Source organism: Xylocopa sonorina, chromosome 1 (assembly GCF_050948175.1).
Source record: "Xylocopa sonorina isolate GNS202 chromosome 1, iyXylSono1_principal, whole genome shotgun sequence".
Lineage (NCBI taxonomy): Eukaryota > Metazoa > Arthropoda > Insecta > Hymenoptera > Apidae > Xylocopa > Xylocopa sonorina.
In genome coordinates, this window is record NC_135193.1 from 21111567 (window position 1) to 21126089 (window position 14523).

Consider the following 14523-nt stretch of genomic DNA (forward strand, 5'->3'; position numbering starts at 1 on the left):
TGTTATCCACATCTTCGGAATGTATACTCGACGGTGACATGGAGTCAGTGTTTGTACAAGACGGTGAAAAATGACTGGGATAATAATTCTGATTCGTTAAGTACGATGCGTCTTCGCTCGAAGAAGTACCATCCGAGACTACTTCCTGTACGCACTCCTGAATGCCCACGTTGGTTTCGTCTCCGGGATAGATGATCGTTACGGAATTCGTAGCCTCGTCGTAGGTACCGTAAATGGTATCCAGATCGTTCGTTTCAACTTCTTGTTTCACTTCGACCTCCGACTTTATTGACACAGGTGCAAGTGTGCTTACAGTGCAAGATGTATTGGCTGTGCTAGAAACAGAATGCCACGGTTCGTGCGTATTCACGCCTCTACAGGCTCCATCGGCTTCCACATCTTTTGATGTCTGCCCCACCACTCCTTTTGAATGGTCACATTTCTCTGCGGTATTTTCCTCTGCTGACACCTACACAGGATAGAATCGTTATGTCATTAACGAAAGGAAGACTGAGTTGTAAATGAAAAGCACGAACGTTAGAAACGAACAAAATGTTGTTCGACAATATTTGAATATCGATTTTTATTCTTGAAAAGTTCAAAATGAATTCAAGTGCAACGTACAACTTAACGACGAGGCCCTTTTAATCTTTCGAACAATTCATTCGTTCCTACGATGACAAATAACCGAATTAAAGTTAATCTTTGTAAAACCGACAACGTAACGTAACGTTTGGTAACTACAAAAATACTCACTTGTTCATTTGCTCTACAAGGATTTGTTTCCACTTCTGCGGTAACCTCTCGCAGAAGGCTTTCTGCAAGTTCTTCAAGTCGTTCGATGTAATCGTCTCCTTGGAGGTCGCCAAACAGTTCTTCAAGAGGAGGTAGATGGTCAGTATTTTCAGGAGAATCGCCGCCCCTGGGGTTAGCGTCAGAGATGGTGCCAGCTGTGCTGTTCCACCCTGCTGCAGAGGGTGAGTGGGGGACACTGTAGATCCCAGCGAGGACACAGCACAGCCGACACGACTCTGACACATGGAACAGAGAAATTCTCCCGTATTCTTCGCATCTCTTTCCTTCCTCAATCTTTTCGTCTCTGTGACCAGCACGTCGTTTTGCGACCTCAACATCGCGCATTCTTGTAGCAGCAATTCATTCTGCTCCCTCAACGATCGAACAGTCTCTTCCAATTCGTCTAGTTTGGCCTTCTTACGGTCCCGTGAAGTTTGAGCCGCTACCCTGTTCTTCAATTTCCTAAAAAATATCATTTCCCGTTATTCTTAAAGCACGACCAATTATATTTTTCCGCTAACTCCATTCGCTCGTTATCATCCGTACTTCCTCTGCAGTTTCTCCTCCCACGTCAAGTGGTCCAACCGTCGCTTTTTCCCTCGTACGCAGACATCCGTTCTGAACAATGCGCCTTCGTCATCTTGGACCTCCTCCTGTTTGGCAATCTTCTTCGAATCCATCCTCGGCTTGTCGCTCAACACAGAGGCGGTGAAATTTAATTTCGTCACGGATTTCGATAAATCGCTGGCCGAAATAACGCCAGGGGCCTTCGTCAGGCCCTTAGGCAGCGTGATGATAACACTCTTCAGCACGCTCATAATCGGCCATAAAACGCAGAATGAATTTTTACTCGTTATCACTCGTTTGGAATTGTTAACCTCCTATCTGCGCCTCCCTGAGCTTCTCGTTCCGCGAACTGCCAGATACCGACTAAACCGACACATAACCATGCCCCCTCGGAGGGAAATTCCGTATGCGTTTTCTAGCTGATGTAATCCTACTGACGAGCTGCAACAATTGACCGGGCAAAGAACATCCTAGAATCGCGCCCCGCACCAACTCACGACATGACTGGCCGAAGCCAATAATGTTACATGTGGTGTACCGTTATTGGTTGCCACGTCGCGCTTCTTCGCATACTCCGCCACCACTACACCGACTAATTCCACTGACGTCATCCCGTACCACGGTATTATCCCATTATTCTTTTTTTCTCATTTTTTTTTGCTTTCTTGGTATTAGTTCCGCCCACTGCTGCGATACCATCGCTCAGGAATATTCTCGTTGAAACATGCGATGTTTTTCTTTTTTCTACGAGTTTGTATCACCGGTTTCTGTCATTGTTGCATCATCCAAAAGTAAATTCATTGCTTAAGATTGCTGCGAGATAGCAGTACGGAAAGTTTCGTTCAGCTTTATCTAACGCTTATCGAATGTTCAATAGATGGTATTTAAATCGACATTCGTATGTAAACCGTGCAAATCGTGTTCTGAAAGCGAACGGGACAACGAAATAAAGAATTATGACATCGTATAGAGAAATATAGTATGTTTAGATGTAAAAATACGTAATACAGTAATCGACATAAGAGAGAATCAATTCAATCTACTCGTCGAGAGAACGAAAGATTCAAAGTCGCTGCTGCGTTCAATATAGTGGCGACGTCTATGAATCATTAATCGCGCGGGTATTGTAGATTACTCGTTGATCGAGTGTGATAAGTTAGAGCGCTGCGCGATAGCTGAGAGAGGGAGAAAAAGAGACTGTTAAAGGACGAAAAGTTACAAGTTCCGATAGAAGTTGTACGATTCCATTCGCGTTTCCGTAACGCAAGAATAGAAAGGATAAACTAAATCTTTTCAACATATAAAAATTGCGAAGCGCAGATGCGATAAAAAATAGAAACAGGGACATTTCGCGGTACGCGGAACTAGGGTGGTTCGCATTTTGGGTTGGCCAACCCTCTGTGATCCATCGCGCGTCGCATCTCATAGATACCAGCCGTTAATCCACGGAATCGACCACGCTGCAGACGAGGAAGCTGTGGCTCGAGCGAGACGGAGATAGGGAGAAGAAGAGGGCGTTGCAAAATGTGGCGAGCCGATAGGAGGGTTCGACTGGAACTTGGCTTTCAGTCGCAGCTCGGCAGTCTGTACGGGACGATCGAGTCACGTATAGGAACGGTGTACAGTTTACGTACGTATACGCGCACGGCGCATGTACTAGTGCTCATAGACGCAGTTTCGCGTGTGTACGGGTAACCGATACGCCGGACGAGTTGACACACGCGCAGCAATGGCGTACCCCCCTGAAGAAGCTTGAACGTGTCCTCTCGTCGACTGTTCCCCTGTGTCCCTTGTGTGTGGTGCGTGGAAAAAGTACGGATAAATCGAATGAAAGATCGTACACGTAAGTCGGGAGGATAGAATCACGAGGCGACGTCCGCGTATTAGGCTGTTTCAGAGTTGTCGGGCCCGAAGGAACGAAACATTACGCCCAGTCGGAGCACGTCGGAGTCCCATCGCTCGTCCCGAGACGCGTGTCCGCGCTCGGTTCTCACGGGAATCGTTCGAGGTTTTGCTGACGAAAAACCTGACCAAACGGAAATTCACCGGAGTGGGAGCGCGACATCCTGGCGTTAAACGCGTATGCCGATAGGACGGATGTAGCAGCCGGTGCGATACGTGCGAGCCGTTTGTGACAGAGTTGTGAAGTGGATCCGCTCGACGCAACAGAGGGATCTCTCGTAAGGGGAGGTGGACCAGGGATATCGGAGAGTCGAGGATACAGAGGGCGAGAGAAGGGGGTTAAAGTTTCGAGGTAGGAACAGGAAAAATTGCGGAGGAACGCGGGGAAGATCCATAGCTGGGAAAGATCGATGTTGCAAGGAAGCCGGTGTCGAGCGAGTAAGGACCGGCGGTGTTCGAATTCCTAGTTGGTTGTAAGCCTCTTTACTTGCGACTCGTTCCCCCCCCCATCCCTGTTGCGAAATATGCGATAACGCCGTTTTACCCGTGTACATTAGCGGGCTTCCGCCTCGAGGGCTTTCCTCGGTGTTGGATATAATAGCTGTTTGGTCCAACCCTTGGATAAGGCAACCCTCTCTAACGGCGATGAATCGTACCGTTCTTCCTCGCCTGGTCCCAACGTGTACCCGTGACAACGAGCAGCCTCGTAATCATTGATAAATGACCGTATCCCGAGTAAGTCGATCGGGGCCGAGATAGAGAAAGGATCGTGAAGAAGAGGAGGAGAGACAGAAGAGGGGGAGGAAGGAATAAGTAGGAGGAGGAGGAGGAGAAGTAGAAGAAGAAGAAGAAGAAGAAGAAGAAGGGTTCTTCGGTCGTCGAGGGAAAGAAATTAGCCGGAAGATCGCGAACTCGCGAACTCCGGCCGTGTGGCGAAAGATCGGGTAATCTCAACGCTGGGCGAGACGGAGAGCAGCGGATCGTGGTCGTCATCGGGGAGAATAATAACGAGGATCCCACGAAATGAGAGCCTAGCGTTCGAGCTGGGTCGTTGGTCAGCGGGCGCGCAAGAAGAGACGGTTCGGCGGCGGAAGCCTGGATAGTAGGAGGTTTCCAACATGGCCGCTGCCTGCTACGAGAAGGAAGTGGTGGTAGGTGCCGCTATGCATGGACACGGTCATCACCATCACCACCACCATCATCATCACCATCACCATCACCATCATGGGATAGCTGGCGGGTCTACCGGGTGCGGTGGCGGTGGCGGCGGCGGCGGCGCCGGCGGTGGAGGCGGCGCCGGCAGCGGTACGGTCGCCGTGGCTGCTACGACGGGCCCGACCGGACAGCAAACCGTCCTGCCGGCCGCATCGACCGGCATCCTCGACACCACCGCAGCTGCTGCTGTTACCGCCGCTGCTGCTGCTTCTACTACCGTCGGCTGCTCCAGCTCGACCACGAACAACACGAACGCGACCACCACCGCGACCGCGGCAGCTGTCGCGGCCGCGGCCGCAGCCGCTGCGGTCGCAGTCACCACCTACAAGGACTACAAGGATTACTCGCAACCTCTCCACGTTGACTGCAGCGTCGAGTACGAGCTGCCAAGCCAAGCGAAGCCACCGCCTGGCGGAGGTGAGCCCCTTCTCATGATACACCCGTGCTATTATCGACGCGCCGAACGCGAGAGGAGAAGTCCGTTCGTCAACAATCTACCACCGCCGGCGAATGCGCCGATATCTTCCTCGAGGCGAACCAGCAGGAGGACCGCCTCGGCCGCTGTCGTCGTCGCGACCGCCACCGCTGCCGCAGCCGTATCCTCCGTCTCGTCCGCGGTCGCACCTTCCTCCACGGTCGCCGCTGTTTCTACCTCGACCGTCTCGTCTTCGAGTTCCGCCGCCGCGGCCGCAGCGGCCGTATTATCGGCTACCGCGGCCGTCGTCGCGACGACCGACTCCGCGTCCAATCTCGTCTCCACGACCGGTCAAATGTCTGCCGCGGCCATGGCAGCTTCCTATCGAGCGGCTCTCAACGCTGCCGCGACTCTCTCCCAACAACAACAACAACAACAACAGCAGCAGCAGCAAAGACGTCAACATCATCCTCAGCAGCAGCAACAACAACAACAACAACAACAACAACCACCACCACCGCCGCCGCCGCCGCCGCAACAGCAGCAGCAACAACAACAGCAGCAACAAACTCATCATCATCATCATCATCGATCTCACGTTCATCCGCATCACGGTCAGCAGCAACCGCAACAACAACAGCAGAGCTCGGTAACGTCGACGACTTCCGGTACCGAATTGATCTCTGCCGACGAGAAAGCAGTCATATCAGGTATTTATCAACACTACTTCCGTGCGATGCGCGCTCACAATCATCAGCATCGGCAGCAGCAACCGCAACAACCGGCGCAGCAACAAGCAGCGGCGCAGCAGCAGCAGCATCGAACGGCTCATCAACTTCATCATCAACCTCACCAAAGCGATCGAAGTTCCTCCTCGTCGGTGACGCCGACGGCGGCCACCGCGCTCACCGGCATCCTACGTCAGACGTATCAACAGACCTATAACGCGACAAGTTCGAGTACCTCGAGTCATCTACGGGCAGCGACAGGCTCGGCAGTGGGCCATCATCCGTATAGACGGCCGTCGGCAACGTTGCTATCGCGAGCGGCGTCGCACATCGGCCATCAAGTTTCTTCCTCATCTTCCTCTTCCTCCTCGACGTCGATCGGTGCTTCCAGCGGCGTTTCCTCTGCAGGCGTTTCGAGCGTTTACGCGAGCACGATACACAGGCATCACGCGACCTCGTTGCACGCCCTTCAGGCGGCTGGTTTTTACGAAACGCCCGGTTATCACGCGCTTCTGCCGCAGAGTTAGGTGTCCATCGGCACCGCCGTCAACCCGCTCGAGACCGACCCCGTTGCCACCGTTCATTTATTCACCTAATCCAGCCTGCAAAGCCGAGCTCTCTCTTCCCTATTGTGCGACTTATCTTCCAACGCTGGTTAAAAGGCATACGGGTTGGTCTAACTCTACCCATAGTACAGACACATACACACACACACACGCGCGCGCGCGCGCGGAATACATCCATCTCTGCGACGTACACGCTACTTTTACCTATATATGTATATACCGACGACGTGCATACGTATATATACGTACGTATGTATAGACGCGCGGTCTCTCGTATGTATCGTCGACGCAACGATCGGACGTGCCGTGCTCTTCGTCGTTGCCAGTAGTGTGCGGGTGGCCGAACGGATGGACGGACGGGCAGAAAGCCACAGAATAAACACACGAACGCGTACACACCGCCGTCGCGCACGGATACACGTTCAAGCCAGGGGCAGATGGAGGGTACTGACGAGACAACTGAAATGGTCGTTCGTGTACGCATCGACCGATTCCATCCACCTGCGATACGTTTGCGCTGCTCAGGTATAAAAATTCATTTGCTTAGGCCCTCTCCTATTAACGACATATTTTAGCTGTACACCTCCCGAGCGAACAAACCAGATTTTTCCTCCATAAATTCCTGATACTCGGTGTGCTGTCCTTTCTCGCCAGGCAAATATCGCGTATACGCACGTTCGCCCCCTTGGTTTACCATTACCACCACCAGCATCGCCACCACCTTCGCTGCCGCGTTGCCCACGATGATCCTTTCGCTCTTTTGTCCTACCTTTGGTTCTCAGATCGCAAGCACAGTAGTTGACGATAGAGTATTTTTTGGGACTTGGAGAAGACGACTCGCGTATATATCCATAGATTTGTTCCGAAACGACTTGGAATTCTATCGACCGTCGTCGCTAGCAACGTCGCTACCAAACCGAGCGATTTTCAGCTACGCCTGTTCCTTAAACTCACCTATACAGACCCCCGATCGACAATCATCGTAAATCGCAAGTGCCAAAACCTGAATGCAATGGACGGACGTTATCCAACACAGGGTGCAACAGCAACTTTGCCAAACAAAGAGCGGATACAGAGATGCTTCCTTTTCTTTTCACCTCTTTACTTTTCGTTTCGCGAGCACATACAGGAAATGACAGCCTGCCGCTCGTCTTAGGGATCGCGGTTGTCCTACACGTCCCCCTCGCCCTTTCTATACCCTCTCCCTTTCTCTCTAGCCTCGCGTTGTTCGTTCCACCCAACCTCCCTCTTCGTTTCCCTCCTCGTCTCTATCCGTCTACTCGACGACGCAGCACGGAGAACATCTCTAGAAACCCGAGTTCCGAGAGAAAGAGAGAGAGAGAGAGAGAGAGAGAGGGTGAGAGAGGAGAGACGCAGCGAGCTGGGGCAGGATTTCTTCTTTTTTGTCCTGCGCCCTTTTCAAAGAGCGCGCTCTCTCAAGGAGAAACGGACGGGGACCGTATTTCGTTACACGGTAACGATCGATCAACGTGACCGCACGACCGCACCGCGCGGCGGTACGGCCGAGCCGTGTGGCGAAGCGAGACGAAGCGAGGCGAGGCGAGGCGAAACGAGACGACGGGTCGGGATGAACGGGACGGGGACGGGGACGACACAGTACGGGACGGGACGGAACGGATCTGGGCGGTTACGGGATACGAGGGGGACGAGGGATGCCGCGGCCAGACCAGACGAGAAGGGGGCGCGGTCAAGATGGGGATCGGCAGAAACGAAACCGACAGAGACGATACGGGGCTGGTACGCATCGGTGGAAGCAGGACGGGTCTACTCGTATTCCGAAAAACACCGACACGACCATGTGCACAGACAGACGTTAGACTAACAGCCGCTAATGCGAACCTGCGCGACTCCCCCCGCGACTCTATATAATTTTCTTCCGTCGCGCCTCGCGGACTCTCGGAAAACTGGCCAACTCCGTGGTGGGAGGGAGGGGTTCCGGGTGGTTCCGGGAAAACTAGCCATCCCGTAATCGTCGGATAGCGAAAGAAAAAGGGGACAAATGAGAGTCACACGGAAGGCACTTTGCCGCGTTCGATAACGGAACGGAGGAAACCCGATAAATTTCGTAACAACCCCGTTCGCAAGCGACCCGGACTTTAACGACCGGCTCTCCTACGCGTCTTCGCGTATCTCGCGTTGACAAACTTTACTCGCGAAAGAACGTTTATTTTTGTAAGAAGAACTCGCATATTTTTGTGACGCCTCCCGACAAAGAAGTTCCTGGAACAGAAGACCCGCGAGGGAAGAGAAAGAGAGTAGAAAGCTTCGGTTCACGGATAAAACGTGAGAGGAAAAGAGCCTACGGACAAGGAATTTTGTAACGCATTCCGAGTTTGACGCGACACGCATCGGCGGTCCGATCGCGCGTATCGGAACACGTATCGTAGCTTCCTCGTGCGTACAACTTGCTCGATTGGAAATATATTTTGTAATTGTAGAACGCACGGTGTAGAGGGTTAAACTTCATCCATTGATAGATATTTATACGACGTGGAAGGAAGGAGGGCATTATTGTGCCTCGTTGAAACCCCCGTCGAACTCGTTATATAATGTGACGTCGACATTAGGTAATTAGGAAGCGTCGCAAGCAGAAATGTTGGCTGGTGTCTTTGAAAAGGTTTCGCTCGGTTAGTTTGCCGGTTTCCTATAACCTCTCTTTCACTCTTTTCCCCGATAAACCTAAGAAAATCTCGTTTCAACGTTTATCTTTCAATTTCGCGGAACTACGCCTTCGTACATTTTATCGAATAAGCGAACTATTTTGTATGTATCTGTCGTTTACTTAAAAGAAGAAGAAGAAGAACGCCAATTTCAAGTTTCCGTCTGTCAGAATATACCAGAATAAAGTTACTTTTGCGTAACGCAGAAACCGACAGATTTTTTTACATCCACCCGATACTTTGAAACGGATTATCAGAACGGCCAGGCCTCGTGGCATGTTGACAGAATCCTGATTCGAGTCGTTGAAAATTGGAAACGCGATGGCCACGTGGAAATGTTCGGATTCGTTTTGCGCGCACGAAACGTTCCCTCGTTCTTGGTAATATTCGTCGTCGGGAACAGCGCTCGTTCCTGGCACACCACTTACCCTTCGCTGTCCATCTCGGCGGAGCATTTCCGCCCCGGTGTTTTTGCTCGTTCAAAGGGAACGAACCTCTTAGCGGCAAAGTAGAGGGAAGCTAAACGGATACAGGGCCTAAATACAGTTACTTGGACCGTACACGACGGCGATGTATCGTCAACGCGAACGAACTTTCGCGCTTCTCTTCTCCGCGCTCCTCTGCGAACAATTTCCCGACCGACCAAATTTCGCAATGCTTTCGTTCTACAAAATCGATCGTAAAAGTTGCCAACGATCTCTCGAAAAATTGCTACTTTCAGTGGTCGAGGGGTGTGTCCTACCCTTACGCCCATATTATGTATATTTTATGTCCACTGTAATATCTCGAGCCTGTACGGTACGCGCAGCTTTGTACCTGCTGGCATCCATCTTTCCTAATTCGCTGAAAGGTCTAACAGATGAATGATACCATCCTCTGTTCCCGATGGTAGTCGAGGGTGGCACGTTACCGCTGGCGTTTGGAATTAGTTGCCATGCTGTCGCAATAGCTTACTTCAGACATGGGCGTAGGACGCTCGGTGAATTTCTCAAGATGTGTGTAAAGAATCGGATTAGCGGGAAGTAATGTCGCTAGAATATAGAATATCTAGGAATTTCCAGGAACCGAACGACTCGCGTTTGGAAAAGACCCTCAAGTATAAACGTGTGTCGTCGGTGTTTTTGAAAAGTTTGTACATTGCGAAGTTAAAACGCAATTATCCGAAGGCAGTCTGCAATAAATATCGCGGATGAAATTTCATCCACGTCGAGTGTTTCACGGTCAAAAATCGATGGATTAACCAGCGTATCTGTTCGCCCTTTCCGTTCGATGGTCGGCTTCTTTCCCCAGCTTCCTCGTAATCGGCCATCAGCCGCGTACGTACACACGTAAAACCTCCTCTCGTCCCCGGGTTCGTCGTGTATTCCGTCGTAGATCGTGAACCGCTTACCATGCAAAGGGTACGCTCGTAGAATTCGATTGTCGCCGGTGTGTCCAAAGGAAAAAGGGGCGAACGAACGGACAAAACTCACCGTTGGACGCGGAGGCATTGTCGCGACGCGAGCGACGATGCGGAGCTGTCCGTGGTCGATACGATCGCGCTACGCCTTTAAAACTTTTTCCTCTCCTCTCTATCAGCCTCTCTATCGGACGCGAAAAACTGCCTCCCCCCGGCGTAAACTGAAAAAATAATCGATGCGACGTATATACGTGCCGAATGTTCCGCGTGCCAATACCACTTCAACCTACCACCACCGATTCTCACCGCGTCGTACGCTCTCGTTCGTGGACGTTGTCTGAACGTCGAACGTTACAGACGTTTACTTTTCGCTTTGGTATTATTTTTTTCCATTTAGGCAGCCCAGGTGGAAGAGCGTTTTCCGTCGATCGTACACGTACACGCCGTTCGTCGTTGTGTCACTATCTCTGCGGAAAGAAAAAAAAGCTAGGAGCGCGTTACGTAAGGGGAATATTGAACGACTTTCCGGGCAGCGCGTATCTTCTAGGGGAGATAACGCGATAGAAGCGCGGCTCTCCTCTTCTCTCGCAGTTGCCACTGGCTCGGTCTCTGGAAACACGTGCACACCGTGCGACGTTCGGTTTTTCTTTGCTCCTGCTTTTCTCACGAAACAGACGATTGCTGCTCGATACCGCCGTACACACGGCGAGAACCTTTTTCGACACTGTTTCCACGGAAATTTCATCTCCGTTCCGTTCTCTGCCCGTTCTTTCCCCGCTTTCGCGGCGCTTATTTATCCCGACCGAGCCGTTCCTAGTAGGTTAGAGAAGCGCTTCGATCGAAGATATCCACGTACATGCATATATATGCATCTATGCATGGATATACATATGTATACATCACAATAAACGCTGTGCGCGTTCGCTTCTACTTAGCGTTTAAAGCGGCACGGATGCGCATCGAGACACCGCGCCATGGCACACCACACACGACACACGACACGATACCGTGTGTATCGCGAAGGAAATAATACACGGCATGTGCGGTCGTTCCGGTCATTTTTTTCCTTTCCTTTTCTTTTCTTTCTTTTTTTCTCTCTTTCTTCTCTTTATTTAACGTTGCATTCAGTGAATGCGTTTGTACACCGTAAGCGATTATTTTCACTGTACCGTGTTCCCTTTCATTTTCTTCCTCTTCTTTTTCTTTCTTCCTTTCTTTCTTTCTTTCTTTCGATCCGCAAAAATCTTCGTTGTTTATCGCGTTCGCGTAGCTGGCGAGCGCAAGCCGTACGTTTACTCTGTAATAAAATGTGCTTCCTCCGTAAGCGGGTACGAGAAAAAAAGAAAAAAGAGAAAAAAAAAAAGTAAAAAGAAAAAAAAAGTCTGACATCAAATATTTTGTCCTACGTAAACGCGTGTAACGAACTGTGCGTAAATATACGATCAAGCTTATTTCTCGAGATACGGTGTGCATCGCGTTGTTTGATGGAGAGAGAAAGAGAGAACGAGCGAGAGAAATGAAAGAAAGATAGAGAATCTGTGCTCGAACGTGCCTCGCCCTCCACTATATACGAATGTACTTTTATGCGTATACAGTAGACACGCACCGAATAAAAGCTCGATTCACGTTCGACGGGCGACTGGGAAAGAGAAAGATAAGGGAGCACACAAAGTATGCCAGCGGTATATGCCAACTATGTCTCGATCTGTACCCCCGTAAGGAATAGTATTCGCTTAATTCGGCCATGGATTTTTCGCGAGATAAACGCGTACACGACGAGGAGGAAACACACTCCTCGTGACAGTGCTCGTCAACCTCCCGGTTGCCCGTTCACCGTGAATCAGCGACGAAGAATGGCGTGTGCACGTGCGTACGCGTGCGTACACCTTCTCGAACACATAGTTCACTACTATTAACTCGGCCTTAAACAAAATGACGTAAACTGCCTCAAATAATTAATATATTAAACGCGAGCTAGCGCCCTCACTTACACTTCGACTGAATGAATAACAAAAAACAAATACGCCTAATCCTATGTATATAATTATATAGTATTAAAAGAGGGGAGACGGATCGCGGGTAAGTTAAAAACGGAGTATAGCGTTACGCGATCGGCGGAGTAGAGAGAAAATGGGTGAAACGAAGAGGCGAACAAGCGAAAAAGGAAACGACGATAACGGGGATATGTGTAGATAACGATCGATCGGAAGGAGCGTGTAACGTGTGGGTACGCCAAGCGGAGAGATTAAGTTAGGTAAAGGACGACGGAGAAAGGCGAGGAAAAAGGAAAAAACAGGGCGCAGTTCTGTGGTGCGCATTCCTAAACGAAAACTATCGATGAGCGCACCGAGAGACGGTTGTGTAGTGGAGAGATCGGAGGAGGACAACGTACGTACGACGGGGCGTATCGATCCAACCGAGTTACGTTATTAACTCCTCGTTTATCGCGATAGGATTTATCCAAGGAAAGGAAGGAAAAACGTTCTTTCCGTTCGTCGCGGCGAACCGGAGAGGTGTATATATCGTTATATATACATATATATATATATACGGAGAGTAAAACACCACGTACACACACGTGCACCGTCTCGTGGATCTGGGCGATGGCAGCAGGGGCGAGGGAAAGATGGGAATGGAAGGGCAGGAACAACAGCACCAGTGGCAAGGGGGAGACGCCAGGGGGTCGTCGAGGCCGCGACGAAACAAACGACGAGATCTCGTTGCTCTCGCGGACGAGATGCTCTCGGATAAGCGAGAAGCTCTCGAAGGTAGAGACGGCCAGCGAGAAAGGTACGGAGGGACGAGTTCTCGAAGGAGAGATATTTAGTTTTGGTACTCGAATGCGAGAGCCAGGAGAAGAAAAGGAAGGGTGGGTCGAGCCGGCGAGGGACCAGAGAAAAATTCCCAAGTGGATAAACGTTTGCCTCCTGGCGTTTGACTAAAATCTTCGACGTCCTCGCGGCTCGTGTTTGGAAACGGCCAAAGACGAAGAGACTACGGAGACCGACGGGTACGACGCGGACGATGACGATTAGGATGACGACCACGATGACGAAGACGGGGTGACTGGGTGTTTCGAAGGACGGTAGTTCCTTCGTTCATGTATTATACGGGCTCGAAGAATATATACGACAATAAGGATCGTAGCCGGTCGAACACGATCCATACCCCACGAGAGTTAATCGAGAAACGGACGAACTCCTACGGCTTTTATGGCTCTCCTCGTAAAGATATACCCAAGGCTTTTTCTGTGGAACTCGGGACCCCTCCGAACACCCGGTCCAGGAACACTGGGGCAGAAACGACGACGGAGCGTACGTACACGGATAGACGGGCGGGCGGGCGGGCGAGCGAGCAAGCGAACGAACGAACGAACGAACGAACGAACGAACGAACGAGCGAACGAAGGAACGAACGAACGAACGAACGAACGAACGAACGAACGAACGAACGAACGTACGTACGAACGAACGAACGGAACGTACGAACGTACGAACGTACGAACGTACGAACGAACGAACGAACGAAGGAATGAACGACCGGCTGGTCGGCCAGGTACGTGGCGTGGTAAAGGTGAAACTCTCTGGCAAAGGGACGCGAACCAGCCAGAGCGAGCGAACCGAGCGAGCCGTGGGCTGTGCGGCAGGTAGTTGCGCGCCGGAAAGCGCCGGCACCGTACAAAGACTGACCCGAAGCCATTTTTGATCCACGATCCTCTCTCTCTCTGCTTCGAGCCGAGACCCCGAATTACAATGCGCGCCTCACCGTGGGTGGACCACCTCTTCTCGGGTCTACGCGAATTTTTCTTAAATCGCCTACCCTCTCTCTCGCGCGCGCGCCTCACGGTTCGGACAGCGGGACGGAGAGGACCGCTGTCAGCCCCGGCGAATGAAAAGCGCCTAAGAAGCCGCGCTCCGTGCACCTAACAATGATCCTACCTACCTCTGACGCACGAATTGTTCGTATACCAAGAGTACACCGGCTGATTCCCCGGCGTATACAGAACGTACGCTATTTCGCGCTATTCTTTGTACGCGCCTCGTCGCACACCCGGTTCATACATAGAATCGCGGCGGCCACGGCCGCGCTCGACGCCACCCGAGAACACTCCTTCCTTTACCCCTGTAATTCCCTTCGAGTTACCCGAGTCTCTTTTCAAACTCGCCACGACCACCACCGTGTGTTGTATCGTATTCTTCCTTTCTTTTCTATTCCCTCTCGTTCCTTTGTCAGCTACACTCGTCGTGCACGGTCA

General features: G+C 51.2%; 2 protein-coding genes across 2 annotated transcripts; one reads left to right on the forward strand and one right to left on the reverse strand.

Moving 5' to 3' along the window:
* Positions 1 to 215: 215 nt before the first annotated feature.
* On the reverse strand, positions 216 to 1926 carry Xbp1 (X box binding protein 1). The gene is made up of 3 exons (XM_076900756.1): positions 1342 to 1926; positions 757 to 1257; positions 216 to 469 (listed from the first exon to the last, which is right to left on the reverse strand). Exons 1-3 carry the CDS (start codon positions 1611 to 1613, stop codon positions 367 to 369), a joined length of 876 nt encoding a protein of 291 aa, XP_076756871.1. The 5' UTR covers positions 1614 to 1926; the 3' UTR covers positions 216 to 366.
* Positions 1927 to 4077: 2151 nt separating this feature from the next.
* LOC143426871 (uncharacterized) lies at positions 4078 to 6315 on the forward strand. The gene has a single exon (XM_076900578.1). The coding sequence runs from the start codon at positions 4383 to 4385 to the stop codon at positions 6147 to 6149; it is 1767 nt and encodes a 588-aa protein (XP_076756693.1). The 5' UTR covers positions 4078 to 4382; the 3' UTR covers positions 6150 to 6315.
* The last annotated feature ends 8208 nt before the right edge of the window (positions 6316 to 14523 follow it).

Bases quoted from the DNA above. Each gene is read 5' to 3' on its own strand.
- Xbp1 (XM_076900756.1), bottom strand. From the start codon at position 1,613: ATGAGCGTGCTGAAGAGTGTTATCATCACGCTGCCTAAGGGCCTGACG. The intron at 1,258-1,341 runs GTACGGATGATA...GATATTTTTTAG, and splicing joins GAGGAGAAACTGCAGAGGAA to GAAATTGAAGAACAGGGTAG. The intron at 470-756 runs GTGAGTATTTTT...TATCCTGTGTAG, and splicing joins CTTGTAGAGCAAATGAACAA to GTGTCAGCAGAGGAAAATAC.
- LOC143426871 (XM_076900578.1), top strand. From the start codon at position 4,383: ATGGCCGCTGCCTGCTACGAGAAGGAAGTGGTGGTAGGTGCCGCTATG.